The sequence below is a fragment of the Euleptes europaea genome, chromosome 3 (assembly GCF_029931775.1).
Source record: "Euleptes europaea isolate rEulEur1 chromosome 3, rEulEur1.hap1, whole genome shotgun sequence".
Lineage (NCBI taxonomy): Eukaryota > Metazoa > Chordata > Lepidosauria > Squamata > Sphaerodactylidae > Euleptes > Euleptes europaea.
Window position 1 is genome coordinate 114,623,090 of NC_079314.1, and position 22,999 is coordinate 114,646,088.

The 22,999-nt window shown below is 45.1% G+C and overlaps 1 protein-coding gene across 19 annotated transcripts in view; it reads right to left on the minus strand.

Annotated features, from left to right (window-relative positions):
- The window catches only part of CELF2 (CUGBP Elav-like family member 2), a 393,828-nt gene that overhangs the window by 27,800 nt on the left and 343,029 nt on the right, over window positions 1-22,999 (minus strand). For 12 of the 19 annotated variants that reach the window (XM_056847613.1, XM_056847611.1, XM_056847612.1 and 9 more), the window contains 2 exons: window positions 18,327-18,390; window positions 8,282-8,416 (listed from right to left, as the gene is read on the minus strand). In XM_056847613.1, the coding sequence (XP_056703591.1) occupies window positions 8,282-8,416; window positions 18,327-18,390 (199 nt within the window). Of the gene's footprint in view, window positions 1-8,281; window positions 8,417-18,326; window positions 18,391-18,507; window positions 18,592-22,999 lie in introns of all 19 variants that reach the window. The other 7 variants (XM_056847601.1, XM_056847604.1, XM_056847605.1 and 4 more) reach the window with 1 other exon arrangement.

A 22,999-nucleotide genomic window follows, 5' to 3' on the forward strand; every position in this document is an offset into this window, starting at 1 on the left:
CCCAATTGGGGAGAAAGGCAGCGTATAAATAAACATACATGCTTCATGGTCAAATCACCACCACAAAGGGGCCTCTGCAGAGAAAAGACAGCCAGTGTGGTGTAGTGGTTAAGAGTGGCTGGCTCTCATCTGGAGAACCAGGTTCGATTCCCCGCTCCTCCTCATGAAGCCTGCTGGGTGACCTTGGGCTAGTCACAGTTCTCTCTGAATTCTCTCAGACTCACCTACCTCACAAGCTATCTGTTATGGGAGGGGGAAGGCACTTTGAGACTCCCTACGATAGAGAACAATGGGATATTAAAAACGACAACTCTTCTTTTTGTCTTCTAAAAATAAAGCCCTCCAATCACATACAAAGTTGGGGTTTCTGCAGGCTTAGGGGAGTCCTTAGGAATATCGGAAATATGAATTTGGAAATACAACCTCCCTCCCCCAGTGCATCCTTATGAGGACCGAATATGCTTATTGCCCTCAGATGATCGAGAACAGTTGAGAGTCAGCTGAAAGAAAAACAAAACATGGCATGGATGGAGATGAGAAAATTTGCCCCAGTGAAGCTCCTAATAATTTATAGGGCCAATATAATGTGGAAACGTTTGACATGGAACATAGAAGCTGTAATATAATGACACAATTTTCAGCGGCTGTTTTTTTTTTTTAAAAAAAACAGAAACGAAAGTTAATGTTCCAGGCAAGCTCAGAAAAAATTGCTGAAAAATTAATTAACCAAATAGGGTTGATTAGAGTAAATAAAATAAATTATAACGTCAGAGCAACTGGCAAAAATAACAACCATATGATGTATCTGAAGACCAGTGAGAAAATCATGAAAGATATAATATGCTTTTCTTGATTTTATTCCGTGATGGTTTTCATTTTTATGCACTGCCATCTGATAGTTCTTTAAAAAAAAAACACACACACAGTTACCGTAGCCATGGGCAATATTAATCTTTTTCTCCCTCCAGGCCCGAAGACCAAAGAACCTATTTTTACTGCCTGAGGGGATTTTTTTCTTTAAAAAAAACTTAAAATCAAAGCTTTACCTTTTAATGCTTAGTTAAGGTTTTCATAACAAAAAAATTGTAATGATTCTGCAGGGAAAGCCTTCACTGGGTATGCAAAATTAAAATTATAAATTTACAGTTGGGGAAAACAGTTATGGGCATTGTATTTGTCTCTGAGCTTCCTAAATGAACGCTGTTGAAAGCTTAGCAGGACGTATTTGGAAGCAGAATCCATTGCTTAGAACGTGGGTTCTCAACAAGGGGGAATTCCCCCCCCCCCGGGGGGGATTTTAGGGTTCCAGGGAGGGAATTGGGGCCACTATTCAGCAAAGTGCGACGTGACCTCCTATAGATTATGTACAATCTGTAAAATTGTAGTTTGGGTTTTTTGAGTTAGACTATCTTGGGAAGGGGGGAATTAGATTCTGAACAATGGTGGAAGGGGGGACTGGAGCAAAAAAAGGTTGAGAACCACTGGCTTAGAAGAAGAAACCAAAATGTTCTGGGAAGTAAGCGTTGCTTCAGCAAGAGTCTGACTTTCTTTCCTCTAAGGGCAGTGGTAAGGCAGATTTTTTGTATTACAAAATGATTGTAGGGGGGCAGAAAGAGCATCACTTTCTCTGCTCTCTCAGTAGGGTTGCCAACCTCCAGTTGAGGGGCTGGAGCCAGAATTACAACTGATCTCCAGACCAGAGATCATTTCCCACTGGAGGTAGGGTTGCCAGGTCCCTCTTCACCACTGGCGGGAGGTTTTGGGGGAAGAACCTGAAGAGGGCGGGGTTTGGGGAGGGACTTCAATGCCATAAAGTCCATTTGCCAAAGTGGCCATTTTCTTCCGGTGAACTGATCTCTATTGGCTGGAGATCAAGTGTAATAGCAGGAGATCTCCAGCTAGCACCTGGTAGTTCTAGCTGAACAATAACCTATGCTGAAGAGTTTGTCTATAACAATAACAACAGCACGAGGGCTCTTTATAAGTAATGGTTTACCATATATAGTTGCTGAAAAACATATATAGAACATGCATATGTGAATACAGAAGCGTCCAAGGATATTGTATATTTCCAATCATACAAAATGCCAAATTATAGGAAACAGGTAAGAACAAATTAACCATAAACTACAAAGTAATTTTTCAGGTTGCTACAATCAACTCAAAACTGATTTTACAGGTTGCTTCACCATAAGCACCATAAGCACCTGGTGGTTGGCAACCCTATTCCCTCCCTCCTCAAAACCTGTCCTCTCCAGGCTCTACCCCCCAAATCTACATGAATTCCCCAACCCGGGGTTGGCAACCCTAATTCTCTCTGTGATATCTGAAGGAGGGACCTAGGCACCCACTCCTGGTCCCCAGCAACTACAAACACTATAAAACATTTAAGTTTTAGCCCTACGGCCTTATTAATCACGGCTTTTTTTATGTCATTAAACCAGAAGTCTTATTTCCCCCTCCTGTTGCCTCTTTTGTAATAAAACAAGAAAAAAGACGTTTTCCCCCCTCTGCTAGGTACATAACTATGGAATGTTCAATTAAAATAATTCAGTACTAAAAAGGCATCCTCCAGCAACTGAAATAAAAGCAGAAATAAGCATACAAATAAATAACTAGAAGGTGGGGGGAACCCCACCTCTCCTCCCCCCCCCCGTTGTCACTGAAAGGGAAATATAAATGTTCTATTATAGTCCAGGTTTTAATGGAAATGCTTTACAGACAGGCTTTATGGAGCTAAATGTGTATTCCACAGAGTCGAGAATGACGATGGGGAAAGGGGAGCTGAAGCTTTTATTCAGGTTTACAAAGTATTTAATGGAGTGGAAAATGTAGAGCCAGATAAGAAAGCTCAAATCCAAGAACGTCTCATCTTGTTTCCAGGTTGATTGTGCCGTTTGTGAGGAGGAGTGGGGCTATCAAACCAGTGTTTTCGCTCGGGATCAAGATTCAGAGATGACTACGGCTGATGAATGACTCCTCCCCTCCGTCTCTTGGAGATCTCTAGGGTTGGGAGAGGGCCTCCTATTAGATGACTTTAGAGACTGAATAAGTGGCCACATTTTTTTTGGGGGGGGGGAATCAAAATTCAAGGAGTCTTCTTAGGGTTGCCAGGTTCCTCTTCGCCACCAGCGGGAGGTTTTGGGGCAGAGCCTGAGGAGGGCTGGGTTTGGGGAGGGGAGGGACTTCAATGCCAATGTGCCCATTTTCTCCAGGGGAACTGATCTCTGTTGGCGGCGGAGCGGTGGAGGCTAACCGGTTGAACTGGATATGTTTCCCTGCTCCTATGCATGACCTCGGGCTAGTCCCAGTTCTCTCAACCCCACCCACCTCACAGGGTGGAGGGGAAAGGGAAGGTGATGGTAAGCCGGTTTGATTCTTTCTTACATGGTAAAGAAAGTCGGCATATAAAAACCAACTCCTCCTCCTCCTCCTCCTCCTCTTCTTCTTCTTCCCCTTTAATAGTAGCTTAATGGGAGATTATAAACCAGGTGATGTTATTTACGTCCATGCCATGAAAAGCTTCTGCTGCCCATTTCCACACATTAAGCCTCCATTAAAGAGAGAGGACATTTTTCACCAGGCCTGTTAGCAACCCTCTCTTGTCATGCCTAGATGGCGGCAATAAACCTCGCGCCGCTGCAGATTGTTATACCGGATGCATTTTCTGCAGCTGGTTACACAGCCTGGCAGGATCTTGTGAAAAGCTGTGCAAACAGGCAGCGAATGTTACCGGGTGTTTTGGAACCTCCTTTTCTCAGCCCCTTCTTTGTTCATGTGTCCTGAATTCCTTTGCAACCAGTTGTCTTTGCACCCCGCCTGCTTAGAGAGTCAGCGTGGTGTAGTAGTTAGGAGCGAAAGACTCTAATCTGGAGAACCGGGTTCGATGCCCCACTCCTTCACATGAAGCCTGCTGGGTGACCTTGGGCCAGTCAAAGTTCTCTCTGAACTCTCTCAGCCCCATCCTACCTCACAAGGTGTCTGTTGTGGGGAGGGGGAGGGAAGGCGATTGTAAGCCAGTTTTATTCTCCTTAAAAGGTAGAGAAAGTTGGCATATAAAACCCAACTAAAACATCGCTTTAGCAGCAGCTGTCCCCACTGCACAAGGTACCTTGCCCTGAATTTCATGGAGCAAGGATGGGGGAAACATGTAATAATTTCCAAGGCAACATGTTAAAACCATTTTCGTCAAGGCGCAGCCTGTCCCGTGCTGCTCCCCTTCTCGCTTGCAGAAATCCCACTGTGCAAAAACAGCAGCTGCCCATTGTGACTGTTCAAATCCCCTTTTCAGATTATTGCACTGAGCTGGCCTTTTGCAATGGCTCATGGCTACAGGTTCCATAGTTACCCGTGTGCTTCTTTTCACTTAATAACCTCTGGTCCATTCAAAGGAAAAAAAATACCCAACGTCTTTGGCCATTATGAAATTCAGAAACTGCTGTTCTGGTTAATTTAGCCTTCCACTTTAATGCGAAACGGTGTACAGGAAAAAAGCAGAGGCTCTATTGACTTTAATGAAGCCGCCCTTGATGAACATGTACGGGGCACTATTAAGCTTGGAAAGGCTTTGGAGGTGTATTTAATGGGTAGAGAATGGCCTTAGAGCATTGTTGTAAATTTATATAGAAGCCTGGGGTTATTAACTTTCATAAATCAACAGTAAAACGAGAGAGCTCTGGTACTGAAAGGAGGACACGGCCATAGGATCAGGCACCAGCCACTAAAGCTTACTAAAGTCGCAGAGTGCATGTTCAGGCCTGCAGCATCAGACTTGAAGCAGCGGCCTGCTGGACACCTCTCGGAAGCCCATGGGAAGGGCAAGGCCCTGCTGTTTACCTTGAGCAATTGGCATTCAGAGGTACACTGCTTCAGAACATGGAGGTTCCATTGAAGAAGAAGAAGAGTTGGTTTTTATTTGCCGGATTTCTCTACCACTTAAGGGAGAATCAAACTGGCTTACAATCTCCTCCCCTTCCCCTCCCCACAACAGACACCCTGTGAGGTAGGTGGGGCTGAGAGAGCTCTGTCTGAGCTGTGACTAGCCCAAGGACACCCAGCTGGCTTCGTGTGCAGGAGTGGAGAAACAAATCCAGTTCATCAGATTAGCCTCCGCTGCTCATGTGGAGGAGTGGGGGATCAAACTCGGTTCTCCAGATCAGACTCTACCACTCCAAACCACTGCTCTTAACCACTACACTATGCTGGGTTGTGAAGGGACGATTTACCACTCAAATGGGGGGTTGAATGGTAAATCATCCTGTTGCACTACGGTGCTCCCGGAAGTAAACCGGATGGGAAAGTGTTGCTCGCAGCCACGCGCATGTGGTCCCTGCCCCCAAAATCTCCAGCCTGTTGAGAGGGGGGCCGGGGAACCCTAATTCCGGCAGATAAGGCAAGAAAAATAAAGTTTCAGAACTGAGTTCTTCAAATACCAAGCTCTACTGGTCGCTAAGCGTTTGTCTGGCTCTGGAGCCGAGAGATAAGGGAAAAGGTCATTAATGGATGAAGAGAACTGGCCAGAGTGAAATGACTTCTTGCAGCGTCTGCCAAAGCAGCTGGAGATGCAGTCCTTTGTCTCGTCAGTATGACAAAACTACAACAGAAGTATATATTTGCGTGACGAAAACATACATGAATTTTCTACATGACAGCCACGAATCTCAAAAGTTTGCAAGCGCACTCTGAATTATACTGCAAGGAGAAGAGGACTGGCAGTAAATCATCATAAATATAATTTTTGATTCAAGTGTGAAGGTTAAGGGAGAGACCCTGCTTCCACACTAGGGAGCATTTGTGCCACTCAATCATTTCTATACAAAAACCGCAGCCGCTACGGCCCAAAGATCTTATGCAATTATATTAATCAATTCAACAAAAATAAACGTGATACCAACAGGCTCAAAGATTATGTGTCTATTATTATGTATTCATTCCATATGATTGTATGCTAACATCGTGTACAAAAACATAACTGCCCCAAACCATGCAAGGTTAATACAATACCATAATACAACAAAATGTACCATTCCCACAGTAAAATTTGAGTCCAACTCTTACACTCCCATGAGTGGAAGACCTTTATAAAGCCATATAGTCCTCAATTATGAGAAAATAATTATTGTTGAATTGATCAATTGAATTGTTGAATTGATCAATATAATTGTATAAGACATTTGGGCCATAGTGGGTGCGGTTTTTGTATAGCTTTACTTGTGCAGCACAAGTATTATTTTTTGTGACTCAATCATTTCTGGCAAGCAGAATTAAAACCGAGGTCCATGTGGCATTTAATAGAGAGCTATCCAGCCAAGGTGACCCATGTTCCCATAAGCAAGATCCTACTATGCGTTTTCTCTGAAGTAAGTTCTATTCCGCAAAAGTCTCATTTCCCACAATTTTCCATTTGCTCTTTTGTTTTACACTTAATGATTAAAAAAAAAAAGAATTCTTGTGTTTTAATGGCCTTGTTTTTAATGCTTCTGTTTTGCTGGTTTTGTTTTAGTACTCGTAAGCAGGTCTTTGGAGATAAATTTTCTAAATAAATAAACACTTCCTGTTCTGTCCATGTCCTGGCGTGGCATTTGTGAATCATTTGTTAATTATCAGTTTGTGTGTGTGTGTGTGTGTGTGTGTGTATGTTGTCTTGGGGAACGGTGTTGGGAAATTAACTCTTGCTTTTTACTTTGCAGACAAAGTCACTGCTCATTTTTTTTAAAATCACAATTTCATAGTGCTGAATGAACCATAGCATCTTTGGCTTGGTTCCTCCACCCATTCAGTGTTACTCATTCGATCACACTGGAATGCATTAGTGGCCAATGCCTGGGCTATAGCTTGCTTAAGTACAATGCTCTGACCTGGATCTCGTCAAATTTGGGAAGCTAAGCTGGGTCATCCCTGGTCAATATTTGGATGGGAGACCACCAAGGAAATCCAGGGTTGAGACACAGAGGGAGGCAACGGCAAACCACCTCTGAACATCTCTTGCTTTGAAAACCCTATGGGGTCACCATAAGTTGGCTGTGACTTGATGGCAAAAAAAGAAAAAAAGAAAAAGTGTAAGGATCTGCTATTTGTATTAAGTAGCACTTTCATATAGAAAATGTTCCGCAGCCACTCGGGGAAGAGGTATCGCAGCGGCACCCTTTGGTGTGGGGGGCCCAGCAGGGAGAGATCCTCCCCCCTATGTTATTTCACATCTATATGCGCCCCCTCGCCCAGCTGGTCCAAACTTTTTGAGGGCAATATCGTACATTTAACTGCATAAATTGTAGATTAGAAAATCCTGCTATGAAGCATATGTAAAATCCGATACCAGTACATGTAAAAAAGATCTACATTATAACACTGCATCTCTTAAAGTGCAAACAAAGACAAGCAAAGAATATAGAGATCAATATCTTTACAGTTCACATCTGGTAAGCGAAAAACTTGATGGAGATATTTGTTCCATTATACTTTGTTTGATCCATTGACTGTTTAAAATTTAGGCCTTTAAAAAAACCTTTTAAATTGCCTATTCATGGTGCCGACGCAAAAGGAAAAATTCCACTACCCTCACTCGCCTGCTCCTTTCGTTCCTTCCATTAGCAACCGGCATTTGCATAGCTAACGTGCGGCTGTGATTTTGCATGCTTCCTTGAGGGGATTCTTCGATGGGGGGGGCAGAGCAAACTCAAAAGGTAGCGATAAAGGGGCTCTTAAGAAATGCAAAGCAGGCATGCGCCGGCTTCGATGTCACTTCCTGAATGACGGTTCAGCGTGAAAAACTCAGAAAAATAAGCTGGGCACTTCAGCCTGGAACGCGCTGCTAATTACCAAGCATAAATAGCCATAGTCTGCCTAGTAAACGTTGTGATGTGATGCCACCTCATGGGTCAGTAATGAGCCGGTGCTTGCACAGGGGACCACCTTTACCTTTTTACTGGTCTATCTTGGTGGGTCTGCGCAAAGAAACCAAGTCAAACTTTCAGCTCCATGTACTTACTCATATTTGGAATCTTTTCTTTAAAAACAACAACCCTGCCACGTGCCCTCAGGGACGTTTAAAAAAGCGGCACTAATTCTGAGAAAACCACCTCTATCTTGTCACTGAACCTGGCATGTACCAATTTTATTTTTATATCCCTATCAACCTGCAACACGTTACGGGTTCACGACACAACTATAAGAATTTCTGACAACCATTTTCATACTGGGTTTCTGCACAGCGAATCTGAAGAAACGGCGACCGTCAACCCGCCTCCCTCCCTCCACCCCTGAACAAAACCCTCTGGCTTACCTGGACTCGTGAGGGCGCCGAGGGCACCGGTGGTTGTGGAGAGAGGGTTTGCATTGGTGGTGGTAGCTGAGGTTTGGGCGGCGGCAGCGGCGGCGGCTAAAGTGGCCAAATTCTGTAACTGCAAAGCATTCATTCCTGCAGAAAGAACAGACGAGAAACTTCGGCACCGAGGTTCATTACAATAGCTGAGGAGGTGATGGCTGCCAGCTTGGAAGGCTTTAAGAGGGGAGAGGACGTGTTTCTGGAGGAGAGGGGTATCCGTGGCTACTAGTCAAAATGGATACTACTCATGATGTATACCTATTCTCTACATTATCATAGGAGCAGGTCTATTCTGTGAGGTGCTGTGGAACACAGGCAGGATGGTGCTGGTGCAGTCGTCTTGTTTGTGGGTTTCCTAGAGGCTCCTGGTTGGCCGCTGTGTGAACAGACTGCTGGACTTGATGGACCTTGGTCTGATCCAGCAGGGCCTTTCTCATGTTCTCATATAAGGCTTTAAGAGGGGAGTGGACATGTTCATGGAGGAGAGGGGTATTCATGGCTACTAGTTAAAATGGCTACTAGTCATGATGCATCCCTATTCTCTCCAGGATCAGAGGAGCAGGCCTATTATCTTAGGTGCTGTGGAGCACAGGCAGGATGGTGCTGCTGCAATTGTCTTGTCTGTGGGCTTCCTAGAGGCCCCTGGTTGGCCACTGTGTGAACAGACTGCTGGACTTGATGGGCCTTGGTCTGATCCAGCATGGATCAGACCTGTTGAACTCTCAAGTTCGCTTTCACCTCTGTTAGGGGTTGGGTTTTTGAGCTATTGCGCTCATTATCTGTATATTATGTTATTTCCTTTCTTGTCACATTGATTGTCATCCATTGTGAATATAGCTCATAAGACTTTATAGTCTAGTGTTGTTTTGTTTTGATACCTTGGTCTGATCCAGAATGGCTTTCCTTATGTTCTCATGCCTATTATATTACGTGCCCTAACCCTGAGCCACAGCCTCACCCCTAATTGCTTGCCAAAACATGTCAAATAGCAGTGCGGCACATTGAGGACACCGGTCCTGTTAGCTCCATGATTATGTGAGCCCAGTTGAAACAAATGCTCCCATTTCTGTTGTTTTACAGCCTTCAAAAAATATCCTTCTGAACTAAATCAGAGATAGTCGTATAACAGATCAGTATCGCAGCTATTTAGGGTGAGATTTTGCCATTATGAGAAAACAAGAGTCACAAAGTCATTAATTTGTAGGGTTGCCACAACTTGGAAGCGACCTGATAGCACTTAACATACATACACCTACACAGAGTCCAAATGACGAGTATGCTAAACAGACCTTAGCACAACAATACGGCGCTCAGACAAATAAACTCAGATTTTCTTCCCTAACTTTTAAGCGGTGTGTAAACAACGAGCTCTCTCTCGAGTCTCTGTCACCTTTGATATATCGCAAAGTCCAAAAGGCTCTAATTACAAAGTATTATCAGCTTCGGTAATTGGATGTTAACTATCGTGTCGCGTAATTGTAGGGCTGCCCTGGTTCTGTGGGTTCAGTATATCACCAGAGCTTTGCCAGGCTGGCTGCACACACAGTATCCAGTGCCTAAAATCATACCGTGAAGTGGCCACATTAAAAAAAGAGAGAGAGCATTATGCTTTAATTACATGGCTTCCTCATACTAATAAATGATGATATGGTGGTTAGAGTGTCGGACTAGGATCTGGGACCCAGGTTCGAGTCCCTGTTCTGCCTTGAAACGTGCTAGGTCACCTTGGGCCAGTCACACACTCTCAGTCTAACCGACCTCGCAGGGTTGTTCTAAGGATAAAATGGAGGAGAGGAGAACACTGTAAATGGCTTTGGGGTCCTATTGACGAGAAAAGTGGGATATAAATGAAGGCCAGCGTGGTGTAGTGGTTAAGAGTGGTGGTTTGGAGCGGTGCAGTCTGATCTGGAGAACCGGGTTTGATTCCCCACTCCTCCACATGAGCGGCAAGGCTAATCTGGTGAACTGGATGTGTTTCTCCAGTTCCACATGAAGCCAGCTGGGTGACCTTGGGCTAGTCACAGGTCTCTCAGCCCCACCTACCTCACAGAGTGTCTGTTGTGGGGAGGGGAAGGGAAGGTGATTGTATGCCGGTTTGATTCTTCCTTAAGTGGTAGAGAAAGTCGGCATTTTCATATGCCAACTTTCTCTACTACTTAAGGAAGAATCAAACCGGCTTACAACTCTTCTTCTTCTTCATTTTTTTTTTAAATGGTTCATGATAACAACAGTAAGAAACCAAGGACACAACTCATTCCTAATGATCCTTTTCATCCAGTATTTTTCCCCATGTGTTATAACATTCATATCCTGCTTTCCTAACAGGGTTGCCAGCTTTGGGTTGGGAAAAAGCTGGAGATTTTGGGGGTGGAGCCTGAGAAGGGTGGGGTTTGTAGAGGGGAGGGACTTCAATGCCATAGAGTCCAATTGCCAAAGCAGCCATTTTCTCCAGAGGAACTGATCTCTGTCACCTGGGCATCAGTTGTAATAGCGGGAGATCTCCAGCCACCACCTGGAGGTTGGCAACCCTATTTCCTAACAAGAACGGTGGCTCCTAGAGGCTCAAAAAAGCCTACCCTGCAGACTACAAAAATGATATAGACTTAGAAAAGAGTCCAGATTTAATAAACAAACAACAATCAATAGACCATCCCAATGTCCCCAAAACAGTCCAGATAATCCTTTGTGGCAAGCAGCAAGCCCATCTGACTATCATAGCTTTGCATTGTTCGCAAAGGCTAATGTAGGGACTGTCTTCATCACCTCAGGGATAACATTTCAGAACACTGGAGCCTAGGGTTGCCAATCTCCAGGTGGTGGCTGGTCATCTCCTGCTATTACAACTGACCTCCAGGAGTCATAGATCAGTTCCGCTGGAGAAAATGGTCGCTTGGGCAATTGGACTCTTTGGCATTGAAATCCCTCCCCTCTCCAAACCCGCCCTCCTCAGGCTCCACCCCCAAAATATCCAGGTAATTCCCAACCCGGAGCTGGCAACCCTACTGGAGCCACTGAAAAAGGGTGAGTCTGGGCAGCGGGTAGCTGTCTTTAAGGGAGGGCTCTATTGGGAGGAAAGACTGGAAGATCTGAGATAGGTCACACGCTTGTTAAAGGGAAAAGGGTCCTTCAAGTCCACTGGCCCAGGGATTTGTGTAGGGCAAGTGGACTTGGGAGGGAGCTCAGTAGGATGCAACATTATAGAGTCTTAGAAAAGGGCAAGAGTCCAGTAGCACCTTAACGACTAACAAAAATATTTTCTGGCAGGGTATGAGCTTTCGTGAGCCACAGCTCACTTCTTCAGATGTGAATTATAGAGGCTGCCATCCAAAGCTGCCATCTGCTATGTCACTTCTGGGTAAAACCTGAAAGTGACATAGGGTAGCTCTAGGAATCGCCAGAAACTCTAAGGTTTTATCACAGATTTCCTGGCGATTCCTAGAGCTAGCCTTTGTTTTACTCAGAAGTGATGCAATGACGTTGGTGACACTGCTCACATACCCCATGCCCCTGCACCCTAGGGTTTCCACCTCCGAGTTGGGAATTTTGGGGGTGGAGCCAGAGGAGGGTGGGGTTTGGGGAGGGGAGGGGCTTCAATGGGGTATGACGCCATAGAGGCCACCTCCCAAAGCAGCCACTTTCTCCAGGTGAACTAATCTCTGTTGCCTCAAGATCAGTTGTAATCTCAGGAGGTCTCCAGCAACCATACCCAGTCCTCCCTGCCAACCTGGGCCTGGCAATCTTAACCCAGAGTCATTTTATTCTGTAAGAATTCCAGCGTCGCTTAAGTGGATCAGTTCCCCCCACCCCTACTATGGTCAGGAAACATGACAGAAAGCCAGAGCCAATTAAAAAATAACAATAAAAAAACCCATCTCCTAATTTCTACAACAATCTAATTATTCCCAGATCCTGAAACCGACTGTGCTTTACTTCTCTGAGATTAACACGCTGCCGGTTTCCTCTGCCGAATCCCGCGCTTTAAACGGCTCAAAGATTCCTCTCCTCTCCCGCAGAACTGGACAGAAATGATTTGATCATCTTTCTTTGAAACTACTGAACATGCCTCAAATGCAACACTCTCTAAAGAAATGCAAATCGCTTAAACTCTAAAGCGCAGCCTGATAATGAAGCCCTTTTTTTAAAGGGAGAGGAAAAAAAAAAAAAAGCAGAAAAATCCCGCCCATCGGGAATGAGTTCCTGGATACAAAATAACTCTTAATCTTTACGATGGAGGAAAACGTTGCAAAATAAAAATGGAATTTGACTCTGCCTTCAGTAATCTTTGGTATAACATTAAGCTATCAAGCTTGGCTAATATTCAGGAAAGCAAGGATCCCAACTTTGATTCTGCTGCTTGGCAGATTAAAAATTACAATTAAATTATGTTCATAACAGATGTACAATATGCCTGTTTGAAATGGAAGGTTTTTTTTTTTTAAAAAAAAACAAGACAAAAACCCAAAGCAAAAAAAAAAAAAAAGAAACCCCGTATTTATAAGGAGAGGGGGCCATGAAAATTTAATTTAATGTTCACCTTAGGTAATTTTGTGTCTTATTGTTCAGAGCAATTACCATAAATCTACATATCAATAAGCACAGAACAGATGTCAGTTGTTACAGCCGCTTGCCAATCAGGCCTGTTAAAAACCGGCAGATGGACGGCTGCAGATCTTTCTCATAAGGCCCATTAGCACATTCACAGGAAACCCGTGTAGTGCCCGCCGCACAAGTCGCACTTACAGGGCTGTTAAAACCCAAATAAATCTTCAGATTTCCATTTCACAACTTGGTGTGGGCCACCACCGCACAACTCTCCAGTTGCCCTGTTTCCCCCATCCCCCCTCGATGTCTATAATGTGGGACTGATCAGCCAAGGACTGGGACAACATATAACCCCCTCCCAGGCCATTTCCTCGGCCATTTCATCCTTTCTCTCTCTCTAAAAAAAAGGCACTTCATTATCATTTAGAGGGAGAAATGAGCGTAATAAAATATGGATTTAATGTTCCAAATCGTCCAGCGGTTCATCAGATGGCTCGTTTAAGGCCTTGTGCCTGGCAGAGGTGGGATTTAAACTGGGGACTTGTTGATAAGCAGTATGGTTTACAATCACCTTCCCTTCTCCTCCCACAACAGACACCCTGTGAGGTAGGTGGGGTTGAGAGAGTGTGACTAGCCCAAAGTTACTCAGCTGGCTTCATGTGGAGGAGCAGGGAAACAAACCTGGTTCTCCAGATTAGAGTCCGCCACTCATGTGGAGGAGCGGGGGAATCAACCCCGGTTCTCCAGATTAGAGTCTGCCCCTCATGTGGAGGAGTGGGGAAACAAATCCAGTTCACCAGATTAGTCTCCGCCGCTCATGTGGAGGAATGCAGAATCAAACCTGGTTCTCCAGATTGGAGTCTGCTACTCATGTGGAGGAGTGGGGAATGAAGCCCGGATCTACAGATTACAGTCTGCTGGTCATGTGGAAGAGAGAGGAATCAAACCTGGCTCTCCAGATTAGAGTCCACTGCTCATGTGGAGGAGTGGGGAATCAAACCCGGTCCTCCAGATTAGAGTCCACCACTCCAAACCACCGCTTTTAACCACTACAGCATGCTGGCTCTCTGTTGGAATACAGATTTAGAATGATATAGAATTAGGTTGGCTACCTTACAAGTAAGCTGATCCGATTCTTATCCCAGGCCATTCAAATACCTACTCAAATGAGCACGTCTTTAAGGACTTCCGGAAGGCGCCTGGGTTCTGACTTCAGTGAGTCTCTCGTGAAAAGAAAACTCAAAGCATAGCTTCGTGCACAGAAGGACATTCACAAGACAGTGCTCCCAGCTGTCAAGTAGAGATTATAGGGATTCAAGGATATAGGGTGGTAGGATATGGGGTGGACACAGTCCTGAAGCTTTCCATAGCTCTAACAAGGCAGAAAAAGGTGCAGTTGGGTTTCACGGGACAACCGTTCCATGTATTTTTGCCTTCAGAGCTGTATCCCTAGCAGAACTAACTCAAGCAGAATGATCACCACCAACCCTTAAATCTCAAAGCCAGTTTTAAAAAAATGCCAACTGTGAAAATGTTGTTTATCATATTAAGATATATTTTTGATGAGGGCGGAGGGAGAACCTGTGGTAGATTATAAGCGTAACATAATGGAAGCCGCACGCGCTTGCCAACGGATCTGAGCCAGAGAAAATAACTCAGAGATATTGTCATCTGTGGGCCAATTTATACTGTCAGACAGCGGGTTTTGCATTAGTCTCCGATGCCAGGGCAATAATGGCATATTGTAAGGCTGAAGCGCGCAATGCCTACGGGGAGTAGCTCATCTCTTTTTCATAGGCGTATTTCAAGATCCATTCAAAAAGCGAGGCATTAATAAAAAAAAAAGAAACAGAGAGAAAAAGAGAGAGAGAGAGAGAGAGAAAGAAGAAAACACAAAAGACGTACCAATAGCTTAAGCCTGTTGTGTTTTACTGGGCTGGAGGAAGGCTCCACTAATTTGCTGATTTAGTCAGAGCATAATTAAAAATACACTAACAACGCACAATTTGATGGTGATGGCAGCGGGGGAGAGGGGGGTTGTCGTTCTTTTATGAGCGACGAAAATTTCAAACAAGGGGAAAGGGGGGGGGAAGAGAAAAAGCTTTTAACAGTTTTGCACGGCAGGCATAATGTGTATCTGTTCTCTGATTTGCTGCCTTCTCTAGCATCATGTTAAGTTAGGGTACCAGCATGGCGGGTCACCCAGCGGGATCGACCTTTTATTAATCACCGTACATCACTTACTACTGGCATGCAGCTCATTACGGAGCGGCCGTCTAACTCACTGCCTTTCAAAGGCACTTTATACTTTCCCTTTGTCTTTCTTCTTTGCCACTTTCTTCGGCTCCTTGCCCCTCCCCACACCCCCAGACAAAAAGAATTATAGGCTTTAATGTAAAAATCCTCTTCTTTGTAATATTGCGGGCTAAGTTTGTGCTGAAGTCCCCCCCCCTTTTTTTCTTTTTAAAAGTCATTTAGTTAATTTCCCGCGGTTATAAAAAAAGAGACCCACCAGCCTGGATGAAAAAGGTAGAGCGGGTAATCGTAGGTATCGTCAAGAATGTCACGACACTTTTTAATAACTGCTACTTATTATCAAAATAAACCGAGGCTATCATTAATTTGATTGCTCAGAACTGGCGGAAACTGCTTGCTCGAGATCAGAAATGGCCCTCTCGCTGTCGGTCTCCTGCGACACGTTAAGGAACAGCTCTGAGAACGTACAGTTCTGCAGCTATTAAGAAAAACAGTTAACAGGTACAATTGACAAAAGAGTCTAAAACAGGGGTGTCGAACTCAATCATTACGAGGGCCGGATATGTCATAAATGTCACTTGGTTGGGTCAGGCAGGGCCATGCTTCGCCAGCCCAGATTGAGAGTGGGAGGGGGCGGCTGTCTTGGCTGTCTCGCAGGCCGAATGAGAGCTCTCAAGGGGCCAGATCCGGCCCGAGGGCCTTATGTTTGACACCCCGGGTCTAAAGCAAAGAAAATTAAGGACCATTTCACTTGTTCCATTCTGATTTTAGGTGGAGACCTAAGATATTTCAAATGTACACCTGAAAATCTTCACAATAAACACAACAAACCTGTAAATCATTGAGGCACGACCCTGTACACACATTCCAGATGGGTTCAAAGGACACATGAAACTGGGAATTGTGGGATAGGAACTCCCAAATACTTTTTCTTTCCAAATCACAGGGCTGTGTCGATTTGGACCAGGATGATGGGGTTGGGGGTGTAAACCCGCTCACCGTTTCCCAGATCTAACCGGCTCTGCCAAGCTGTTGGCCAAATTGATGCCAAAGATATAGAGTCGGATCCAGACTAAAAGTGCAATCCTAAAAATGCTTTCCTGCGAGTAACCTACACTGAACAGGCTTAACCATCGGCAATCCTAAGAAGAGTTGCTCCAGTATAAGCCCATTCATTTCAATGGGCTTAGACTGGAGTAACTCTCCTTAGGATTGCGCTCTTTAGTTGCTGTCTAAATTAAGCATGAGGAGAACAGAATTTTCCTGCTGCCTCCTTTCCAGTGCAGCTCTTATATACTAAGGAGCAGAATCCCTGACCTGGAAGGCCAAGGTTAGCCCAATCTTGTCAGATCTCAGAAGCTAAGCAGGGTCAGCCCTGGTTAGTATTTGGATGGGAGACCACCAAGGAAGTGCAGGGTCGCTACGTAGAGGCAGACAATGGCAAACCACCTCTCTTCTTCTCATGCATTGAAAAGTGTATAGGTTTGCCATAAGAAGGCTTCAACTTGATGGAACATTTCTCCACCAAAGAGTTCTTGTTAAAACCACGTGGGCAAGAAATCTCAACTTTCTTTGAGGAAGAACTCATCTCCTTGATGGTACTCAGCTGCCGTTGGACAAAGAATAGAACATAGCAGGTGAAAAGAACACAAGATATTGCTGTAGAAAGGAGTCCCGGCAAGAAAGGGTATCTGGGAGGAACGCACTCGTACACTCTTTGGAAAAGAAGGCACAGAAATGATGCAGCACAGCTTGGCAGAGATGAATGAACCCCGTAAAGAATTTACGTAATCTCGTTGAGACTTTTGGGTTCCAAAAAACCAATGCTTGAAAAAATTCAGAGGCAACTTGCATTAGTGTTCAGTGATGGACTATGGCTCAGTTACGGAGCACATGTCACAGGTTCCAGATTTGACCCTTGGTATCTCCACTAGCAGCTGTCAGGAAAGATGTTCCTTTCCACAAATTATAGGGAAACCCCTTGGGAAGAAGGGAGTTTCTGTCAATAGAAATCTTTGCGGTTTCGACAATGAAGAGGATTCTACTCATTAAAAATATTGGTGGTTTGATTTGTTGGAAGAAGAAGAAGTGTTGGTTTTTATACCCCAATTGTCTCTACTTTTAACGAGTTTCAAACTGGCTTACAATTGCCTTCCCTTACTCTTCCCACAGCAGACACCTTGTGAGGTGAGTGGGGCTGAGAGAGTTTGGAGAGAAATGTGACTAGCCCAAAGTCACCCAGCAGGCTTCATGTGAGGGAGTGGGGAAACCAACCTGGTTCTCCAGATTAGAGTCCACTGCTCATAACCACTACCCCAAGCGGGCTGATGTATTGATTCTAGAAAGAAGTTCAGTATATGGTTCCATGTTTGGTGGCAAAGTAGATAGTGCCATCACTAGAGATGTCAGAGGAAACTATCCCTAAGACAACAAGGACAGAAAATACTTCCACTTGAAACCATAGCTTTATTCCTTTGGTACAGTTTTGGCACTCCAACCTTGAGTAAGGAAAGAATGTGCAACCCACAATTTTCCTGATATAAGTGGTTGCTATTTTGTATTCAAACATCAATGTACCTATTTTCTACCTTTGGTAATATGCGAACAGGTCAAGGGCCATGGCTCAGTGGTAGAACAACTGCTTGGCATGTTCAATCTCCGGCATCTCCAGTTCAAAGGACCAGGCAATAGGTGATGTGAAAGGCCTCTGCCTAAGACTCTGGAGAGCCACTGCCAGTCTGAGCAAGCAATATTGACCTTGATGGACCAATAGTGTAATTTAGTATAAGGCAGCTACCTGTGACAATTCTGTTCAGGTCAAGGGCCATGGCTCAGTGGTAGAACACCTGCTTGGCATGCAGAAGGTCCCAGGTTCAGTCTCCGGCATCTCCAGTTGAAAGGACCAGGCAGTAGGTGACGTGAAAGACCTCTGCCTGAGACCCTGGAGAGTCCCTGTTAGTACGAGTTAACAATACCGACCTTGATGGACCAAGGGTCTGGTTCAGGAGAAGGCAGGTTCATGTGAAAAATGTAACCCTGTGGGACCTTTTAAAATCGGAAGCCTATTCTACTCGATGCTCAAACATCTACTTCAATTAAAGGGCAGAAGCATCAAAAGGCCTCAGGTGACACAGCTTGACTGAGGGTCTCTCCATCCCCGCCCTCCCAAATGGATGAACCCCCCCCCCCCAAAACCGTGACTCACCAGCCATTTGTTGAATGCCGCTGAAGGCACCCAAGTTACTGGAGGAGGTTGCCTGCTGCAGAAGCTGCAAAATTAATAAACAACAACAACAGCATTAATGAGGTTAGTCACGCCACAAGTTAAGATTAAAGCAAAATTATCTGAATCAAATTAAATTTGGGATACTTATAGTTTCCTTTACATTTATACAGTCTCTTGCTTCTGCCTGGTGTTGGAATGAAGGTCCCCAGAGTCGATGCTGTAAATCCATATTAATGTCTAATCTCTATTAAGAAACACACAGACACTGGGGAAACTCAATAACATTGCTGCTTTAAAACAATTAATCAATTTACTCTTTTTTTAACAGCCAGGTGTTAAATCTATTCCAGCCCAACGTAGCGTGACTAATCATTGCCCTCCGCAGTCTAGCAGTTACCATAACTCATCTCTGTCAATCACAGCCCCTTTTCTCACCTCCCCCGTTGAAAATGCACGGGCTCGTATCTTTGACATCACTTGGCGGCGTGCGTTCGTGCAAGAACCCAAGTTCACACTCGCCCACAAGTTTGGAGGGTGATGCCGAATTGAAGGGCAGGACGGCCCGGTCACGTTCTCTGATCTATGCATTGTGCTTTTCCCAAGTGGATGCCCTCACCCAGCCACACTGAAGCCAGTGAGCTGAGTTCACATGTGCGCACCGATTGCGAATGACTGCAACACCCAGCAATGACTTGCACGGATGAACGAGGCCAATGCATGTACCAGAAAGAATTTTCCCAAGTATTTTCCTTTCGATGAAAGAAGAAGAAGAAGAGTTGGTTTTTATATGCCGACTTTCTCTACCACTTAAGGAAGAATCAAACCGGCTTACAATCACCTTCCCTTCCCCACAACAGACACCCTGTGAGGTAGGTGGAGCTAAGAAAGCTGTGACTAGCCCAAGGTCACCCAGCTGGCTTCATGGGTAGGAGTGGGGAAACCAGCCCGGTTCACCAGATTAGCCTCCGTCGCTCATGTGGAGGAGTGGGGAATCGAACCCGCTTCTCCAGATTAGAGTCCACCGCTCCAAACCACCGCTCTTAACCACTACACCATGCTGTCTCTTGGAGGCAAATCATACCCCCCCTCACACACACACTGCTAGTCATCAGGTGGGCCGGTTGACATACCTGTGCCCATCACCTGATGTCTGCAACCGACATCCAGTGATTATCTGCATGCGTAAATGGGCCAAAACACATCCATCCCCTCCCAAGTAGAATTTTCACACAGGCGCAAAGCACTGCCTGTCAAATGAAAGCAGTTCGGCATTCTGCCAGATCGCACGTGCATGATTTCATGACGCCAAGTGATGACATGCATGTCTGAATGGACTATCACAGAGTAAACATCCCAAAGAAAACACTTGGATTTTGTTGTGATATTTTGATTGCAATACTTTTATCAAACGAAGACCGTTCACACATACAGCTGCTGGTCATCGAGCGAGATTCATGCAGGTGTGAACCAGACCCCATCGATAGCCACAGGCATAGTTAGGCACCCACATGATCTATAGTCTTTCCGGACATTACATCTTGTCTGATTGTTCTACTTTGTGCCGAGCAATTTACTAGGGCTGTATAATTTCACACAACTGGGACTACTGTACTGCTCGTATGAGATGTATAAAGTCATGCAGGGGTTAAGCTGGGGGTAGCATTTTACATTGGACCAGCGCTTTGCAACGGAGTTCAAGGTACACAGAAGTCTTCATTGGGAAACTGCCTCCTAAACCAATTAAAACATGAATCCCTCCAAAAGATATGGCCAGATCATTTTTCATCACCACCGCTGCAGCTACACCTCTCTATAATGACCTGATAATGGATCATATTAACATAAGAACATAAAAAAGGCCATGCTGGATCAGACCAAGGCGCATCAAGTCCAGCAGTCTGTTCACACAGTGGCCAACCTGGTGCCTCTAGGAAGCCCACAAACAAGACGACTGCAGCAGCACCATCCTGCCTGGGTTCCACAGCACCTAAGGTAATAGGCATGCTCCTCTGATCCTGGAGAGAACAGACTGCTCCTCTGATCCTGACTAGGATCCAATTTTGCTAGTAGCCATGAATACCCCTCTCCTCCATGAACATGTCCATTCCCCTCTTAAAGCCTTCCAAGTTGGCAGCCATCACCACATCCTGGGGCAAGTTTCCACAGTTTAACTATGCGTTGTGTGAAAAAAATACTTCCTTTTATCTGTTTTGAATCTCTCACCCTCCAACTTCAGCAGATGACCTACATTCTAGTATTATGAGAAAGTGAGAAAAACTTCTCCCTGTCCACTCTCTCCATACCATGCATAATTTTATAGACCTCGATCGTGTCTCCCCTTCTGTGTTCCAAACAGTGCCTTGGTGCATAACTCAAGGGTACCCAATGAACCTAATTTGCGATAGATTCAGGGTGGACAAACAGAAACACTTCTTTACTCAATAAATGAATAATTTACTGTAGAATTCATTGCCAGTGGATGCAACAAAGGTCATGAGCATAAATGGTTTCAAAAGGGGGGTTAGACCAGGGGAGTCTAACTCAATTGTTACGAGGGCCGGATATGACATAAATGTCACTTGGTCGGGCTGGGCCATGCCTCACCAGCCCAGATCAAGATTGGGGGTAGGTGGGTGGGTGGCTGCCTCAGCTGGCTCACGGGCATTGTGTTTGACACCCCTGGGTTAGACAGATTAGTCGACAAGAGGTCCATCCATGGCTGTAAACCATGGGTCTAAAACAAATCTCCATGTTCAGAGACAGCAAAGCTCGAAAGCCAATGCTGGGAAGCAGCATTAGAGAAGGCCTTGGCCTCTGTGCTCTATCTGTTTGCTCTCCAGGGCGACTGGTTGACCTCTGTGTGAGTAGATGGACTGCTGGTTGTTGGACTAGATGGACCGTTGGTCTCACCTGGCAGGGCACCTCTTATGTTCTTATGGTGACGGAGGATGACCATAAAGGAATCAAGCACAAGACCATCCCCATTCTGAAATAACTACCCTTTAACAGGGATCCCAACCGGACTCCAGCTCTGCTGTGTATGTCGATTGTATCCCCACTAGGTTTACCAGCTCCAGGTTGGGAAATGCCTGGAGATTTTGGGGGCGGAGCCTGAGGAAGGCAGGGTTTGGAGAGGGGAGGGACTTCAATGCCATAGAGTCCAATGGCCAAAGTGGCCATTTTCTCCAGGGGTACTAAATGGTTGAGCTACCTCGTTCATTCCAGTAGTAAGTAAGGAGTAGACTGGCACACAGTAAGGAATGCAAACAGATGTGCTTCCTCCACGTAAATGAACGGGGAAGTCAAGGGGCAGATCCACCAACGAATTAATGGAACCTCTGCCTTGTGGTGTATGCTACTCTATTGCTCAGAATTAGATTACGTTAAAGTCATCCCAGTAGAAGATTAGCTGGATAAGCCTCCCTGTCCCCATACATGTGTACTAACTGTAGGGTTGCCAGCTCCGGGTTGGGAAATACCTGGAGATTTTGGGGGCGGAGCCAGAGGAGGGCAGGGTTTGGGGAGGGACTTCAATGCCCTAGAGTCCAATTGCCAAAGTGGCCATTTGCTCCGAGGGACCTGATCTCTGTCGCCTGGAGATCCAGTGTAATAGCGGGAGATCTCCAGCCACCACCTGGAGGTTGGCAACCCTAATTCCCGCCCTTGTGCTTCTTTTTAAAAGCAAGTTTCTAGTCCTGAATGCAGAGAAAATAGGGTTGAAAGGGAATGCCTGGTGAAAGCTGAGCAGCCAGGTTCGCAAAAGCGGAATACATGATATCAAATAAGGAATCGTAATGCAAAAATATGCATATTTTATAAAGGTTGCTTTTCTGGGACACAGAATGTTGTTTACCTCATAGCATACTAATGTGTGTATGTATATGTGTGTGTGCTTTCTTAATGCACAAAATATGCAAAGCCTTGGATCTATAGCAGAGCCCTTGATCTAATCCTGTCTGCTACAGTCTATATCAAACTCAACCCTGACCTTTGTATCACCGGCTTTTCTTTTGAGAGACATCCAGTTGGATAGTAAAGAGAAAAACACAGTGTACAAAGAGATTCTCAGTTCACGTACAAGCATTACTTCATACATTATGGTATTCATTTATGCTGATGCTGTATCTCTGATAGATTAAAAAAGCACAGCCCCTTTTATCTAAAGGAGGAGGCACTGAACACATTCAAATAATTAAGAGTTCAGAGGCGTAGGCCAACTATTTACATTGGTTTGAATCCTATGATTGCTCTCCGCCAAATCTTCCAACAGTAAAAAACAAACAAAAAAACAAGTCTTCCCCATCTGAGAAAATCTTTCTCCACTGGAAGAGGTCTTTTCTCCACCAATGGAAAACTAAATGGAGGGATTTCCAGGATCCAGCTTAGCAGAGGGAATCATAGGTCATTTATGCATGGGCACTTTCACTCACATTCACCCCCAGGTCTGAATCGGTTGTTCCTTGGGGTTATGCATGAGTTTTCCGTCCATTAGAGATGACCTCGTGCCCAGCCCTAAAAATGTCTGGGTCTTCCCGTTCCTCTGTTAACCCAATTCTTCCCTCTCCCCTGAGCTCAGCCCGGGTGAAATCCCTGTGCATAAGGCAAAGTACAGGAGACACAAGCTTGGTTTCGTTCACAGCCAATTACAAAGC